This window comes from Aquarana catesbeiana, linkage group LG01 (assembly GCF_042186555.1).
Source record: "Aquarana catesbeiana isolate 2022-GZ linkage group LG01, ASM4218655v1, whole genome shotgun sequence".
NCBI classification, from domain to species: Eukaryota; Metazoa; Chordata; class Amphibia; order Anura; family Ranidae; genus Aquarana; species Aquarana catesbeiana.
In genome coordinates this window covers 989415353-989420738 of record NC_133324.1, presented here as the reverse complement: position 1 = coordinate 989420738, position 5386 = coordinate 989415353, and the positions used below count along the sequence as shown (strand labels likewise).

Genomic DNA, 5386 nt, shown 5'->3' with positions numbered 1-5386 from the left:
GGGGACCCCCATGCCATTTTTTTTATTTTGGTTCGGGGTTTCCCTGTGGGGAAATCCCATGCTGTTTTTATCAATGAACTTTTATATGTATTGTCAGACCGGCAATTCATTAATAGCTGCGAGTAGTTTTAAATGACTTTTTTTGCTTTGAAATGTCATTTTGCTGTCAGACTGTTCTAAACATGGGAAACATGCGCTACTTTACAGGCATACTATAGACACCCCCGAGCTACGAAATTTAAAGGGATATTACACTTTTATTGTTTGACTTTAAGCATTATTAAAATCACTGCTCCTGAAAAAACGTCCGTTTTTAAAACTTTTTTTGCATTGATCCATGTCCCCTGGGGCAGGACCCGGGTCCCCAAACACTTTTTATGACAATAACTTGCATATAAGCCTTTAAAATTAGCACTTTTGATTATTCATGTTCGTGTCCCATAGATTTTAACGGTGTTCGCGTGTTGGAACAAATTCTTGCCTGTTCACACGTTCTGTTGCGAACCGAACAGGGGGGTGTTCGGCTCATCCCTGCACACAGTATAAACAAGGTTGATCTGGCTACCAGAACACTAAGAATATTGGGGTTACTAGGAGTCTCTCAGAATGTAATATGGTGGTAGTGACAAGGAGTTTCTAGCAACACATCCCAACAACCTTCTAACAAGACCAAGATCATTTCTAACAACATTTTTCTGCAAAGTCATTTCTAGCAAGTGAACCTGTTATATAAGGAACTCAACATCAGCATTTACTGTAAGTGCTTAATACTCTCATATAGCCATTAGTAAAGCAGATACAAGTTATTTTTCTTTATAAAGGGGATCACTTTTTGGAAATGTTTGGCCTCCTCCAGTTATATAAACTGGGAAGTTTCAGTAGAATTGTTGGGAGTTTTCTGTATCTGGTCTTTGTGGAGGAGGACCCTCTGATGGCCTACTGGTGGTGTATGTTCTCTCTTACATCTCAGCAGGCTGTAGATGTGTCTCTGCCACTCCGAGGACGCATAGTAATAGATCAGAGGATCCAGACAACAACTGACACTACTCACACTGACACTGATGATGTAGACGATGTACAGGAAGTTACTGGCTTGGTTATAGACCTGCAGGAAATGCATGAACCAAATAACATTGGCTGGGCCAAAGCAGAGGACAAACACACACAACACAACCACAGACAGGAGGATGGCTCGGGATCTCTTCTGGGTGCCCTTAATGCTCGGAGCGCTGAGACTGCGGATGATTCCAATGTAACAGAAGGTTGTAATAATTAAAGGTAGGAAATATAAAAGTAAGATATAAATGGGGAAAATGTAGTAAATATGAAACCTTTCAACCAATTCGGCATCCTGAACATCAGAACAAGTTGTGATATTTAGGTCGGGAAATGGTCGGGTTAGTTGCCCTATGAAAATCAGCACAGTGCTGACCATCGATATCACCCAGATGCAGCAACACACCAGCCAGGCTCGTCTCACTGTGCGCCAGGGAAGGGACTGGACCGGGTAGACCAGAGCCAGGAACCGGTCCACACTGATACTCGTCATCAGCAGGATGGATCCACGCATGTTACTTAAATACATGGTAGTGACAAATCGGCACATCCCTTCCCCCATCAGCCAGTTATTTCCTGAGAATCGGTACACGATGTGGAAAGGAAGAATACTAACAAAGAGAACATCAGCAGCGGCTAGGTTCAGCAGGTACACCACCGCCGGCTTCTTCACCTTCACCTTCACTAAGAACACGATGATCGCCATTATATTGAGAGGAAGAGCCATGAGGAGAACCACGGTATAGATGGAGGGCACAAACTTCGTCACCAACCAACTGTTCATATATTCTTTAAATTCATGTAAAAATGTTTTGTGTAGTATGTGGATGTCAATTTGTTGGGTTGAGCCCTCCATAGTTTCATTACCTGAAAACATCAAAATATGAAGTCATTGTACGAAAAACATTTTTCACATTGCATCAAACAGGAGGACAATTGGTGATTTCTTGTGTGCCCCCTTAATGTTGGTTGTCCTGAGGTCTGCTGATGATTCCAATGTAAGAGGAAGGACACAGCAGATCTCTGGGTATATGCTTCAGCTCTAGTAGGTTGGACACTAGGCTAAGCAAAAGGCCAAGCAGATCTGTGGGTATATGTTTTGGCTCTAGGATGTTAGAACCTAAGCAAACCAAAAGGCCAAGCAGATCTCTGGGTATATGTTTCAGCTCTAGGTTAGAACCTAGGCAAACCAAAAGGCCAAGCAGATCTCTGGGTATATGGCTCAGCTCTAGGAGGTTGGACAGTAGGCTAAGCAAAAGACACAGCAGAGCTCTAGGAGGTTGGGCACTATGTAGGTAGCCTCCTCACATACTGTTAACTGTGACAGGACAGTCTTGCTTGCTGAGAGGAGAAGTGGAACTACAATTGTATCATAATCACTTTCACATGTAGAAATGTCATGTTATATTCAGAATGTTTTTGTGTTTTCTGCTGTTTTGTGAAATCCTGTTGAGGCTGGAACTGTTCTCTGAAGTTGTCTCCAGCAGCCATCTTGGGTAAGCCTCATGTTCTGATTGGGGAACAAGTTCTCTCAAGATTTTGTCCACCAATTTTTGTTAGCGCTGATATAAAAGAGAGCCCAGACACCATTTTCAGGAGACGTGTGTGGAATTATTGAGGGAATGATACACTGCTTGTGAGGGAAAGCTAGGCCTTACTCAGGGAGAGTGTTCCAGCCTGCAGGAACAGAACAGGGATCCTGAGGAGTCCTGCCTATCAGCACTGCTGCTATGCTTGTGATAGAAGATCATCAGAGACAGTGTATTTTCCTGTTAAATCATCTCTGCTGCATCGGTGGAACCTGCCTATGGACACCGGCCTATGGCAAGTAATCAAAATGTGCCTTGTATACCACTGATGTGCCTAAATAGAGGAATAATAACTACAGTGCCAGTTTACCGAGCTGCATTCTGTATCTTTGGTGAATGGACTGTGAATCTGTGCCTTATATGCTAACAAGAGAACTGTTTACTCCACTTTTGTAAATATCATTTTCCACTGCTGCTCATCCGGCAATTAAAGTTACTTAACCAGTTTCCGACCGGGCCATAGCCGAAAAACAGCTGGCGCGTGGTTGGATAAGTATGGAATTGCACACCCGGGAATATCCGTGGAGGATCAGACTTTGAATAACAATTACTCAGTCATATAACACTGTACACATATGACATTTTTATCATTTTTTTCACACTTTCGTTTGGTGGTATTTAATCACCACTAATGGTGAAAATAGGTGGAGAGGCGTCACAAAAATCTCCACCCCTGCCACCTCCTCCATATACATGGGCAGAGGAAAGGGGGTGGAGTCAGGGGCGGAGACGAGGGGGGCAGCAAAATGAGGTTTCGTCTAGAGTGTCAAAAATCCTTGCACCAGCCCTGGGTCTATATGCTTGGTAAGATTGGGCAGAAGGACTTGATATATGAAAGGGGATTCATAGGTGTTCTTATTTTATTGTATTATATTTTATATACTCTGTTGGACTTGTCATCTGTTGCTGGCATCCAATAAATGCTCCACTCTCTGGAAAAGACACGAGGCTGACTGAAAAATCATTGAAGAACGTTGTGTTCTACATGCCTGTGGACTCCACTAGAAATATAATTATTTTTAGATTTATTTATAACATTTACAACATTAGGTACCAGGACCAGCTTTTCCTAGAGTCCAACCTCCTGAGGACATTGAGTAAAACTGGGCTTACTCAGCACGTATGGCGGGTTATAGGCACCAGACCAGAGACGTGCAGTCAGGGGAGGCAGGGCCTCGCCTGCCGTGAACATAAAATTTTTTTTTTTTTTAATTTAATAATCGATCTTCAAGGGTCGTAGCTCGGCGACCTGGGGTCATAGAGATATGGGGGTTTGTAGTCTAAGTCCTACCCCACCAGTGGTAAAAATTTGGGGCTCCTATCATCTATGGTTTCAGAGATACGGGGCTCCTTGTGCAGCCTGTCAGAAGCTACATACAGAGCGGCCAGTATAAATACAAGCTCAGAGGATGAGCTCACAGTACTTCTCCTCACTACCTGTCAGAGGCGCTGATCTCAATGGACAGCTTGGAGTCTTGGACCAATGGTAAAGTAACATTGATCCCAGCTGTCCAATAAAAATGCTGCAGTGGTGGCAGAGGTGGCTCTAGGCTTTGTGAGGTCTTAGGCAAAATTTAGGCACGAGGCCCCACTCACACCCAAAATGGATAAAAAAAATTCAAGCAATTAAAAATGGCTGTAGAAAGATGCATGGATCGAGCACACAGGCGATCAGCACCACTTCCAGGGCACCCTCCTCACCCATCAGACATATGAAGCCAATACAACATCTGGGACCCAGCAAGGTGACAACCCCTCTAGGATTTTCCTCTGTGCCTTGGGAGAATGGGAAGGGGGTGTCACTGAATCATTCCACATCCACAGAGGAAAGAGTGTGGGGGGATCCCAGCGGAGAGAGGGAGAGAAGCGGGGAGGGAGAGGGAGGGGGGAGAGAGGGGAAGAGGGAGGGGGGAGAGAGGGGAAGAGGGAGGGGAGAGAGGGGAAGAGGGAGGGGAGAGAGGGGAGAGAGGGAGAGGGGGGAGGTGAGAAAGAGAGGGGTGAGAGAGAGAGAGAGAGAGAGAGAGAGAGAGAGAGAGAGAGAGGGGGTGAGAGAGAGATCCCTAGACCTGTCCCTGTCTGCAGCCCCTCCTGTGCCCCATGTCCTAGTCTGCAGTGCCTATCTGTGGGAAGCTGTGTGTGATGCTTGGTACAGTACCTTCCATGCCAGCAGGACGTTCATGACGGCCAGCAGCAGGTGGGGTCCATTCTCATTCTGGGTGGGGATAGTGTCCTGCTCTTTCCAGAGGATCTGTTTGCTGTGACATGGAGTGGTCCGTGGTCACCTGTACTTTCCACCCATCCTCGTTTTCCGGCCCCAGTTAGCCTGTCCTCCAGTCCTGGCAGGTCTTTAGAGCTCTTCTCCCTCCAGGACTATCGATCCTTGCCAGCCTAGCTGCTCACCTTGCCCGCCAGGCCCAGACTGGGACAAAAAATAGACTGAGCGGTCTCTTCCCCCCTCTCCAGCCTGAGAGACCCCCGCAGCAGCCGGAGGGAAAGAAGGGGGAACCTAGCAGAGCTACCGGGGGGAAGAGGAGCCAGAAAAGAGAACAGGGGTGGCGGAGAGCACGAGAGTGAGGCTGAGAGCAGCAGGGGGGGCAAGAGTGTGGGGGGTAAGAGCACTGGGGGTGTGGAGAGCACTAGGGGGGGCACACTGGTGGGAGCGGAGAGCCTGGCGGGGGCAGAGAGCACAGGAGGGTGGTGGAGAGCACGGGGGCCAGAGAGTACTGGGGAAGGGGCAGAAG

General features: G+C 46.8%; 1 protein-coding gene across 1 annotated transcript; it reads right to left on the bottom strand.

The window, feature by feature from the left end:
- Positions 1-824: 824 nt before the first annotated feature.
- Positions 825-1933, bottom strand: LOC141127280 (proteinase-activated receptor 1-like). The gene has a single exon (XM_073613570.1). It carries the CDS (start codon positions 1931-1933, stop codon positions 857-859), a length of 1077 nt encoding a protein of 358 aa, XP_073469671.1. The 3' UTR covers positions 825-856.
- Between the last annotated feature and the right edge of the window lie 3453 nt (positions 1934-5386).

Bases quoted from the DNA above. Each gene is read 5' to 3' on its own strand.
- LOC141127280 (XM_073613570.1), bottom strand. From the start codon at position 1,933: ATGTTTTCAGGTAATGAAACTATGGAGGGCTCAACCCAACAAATTGAC.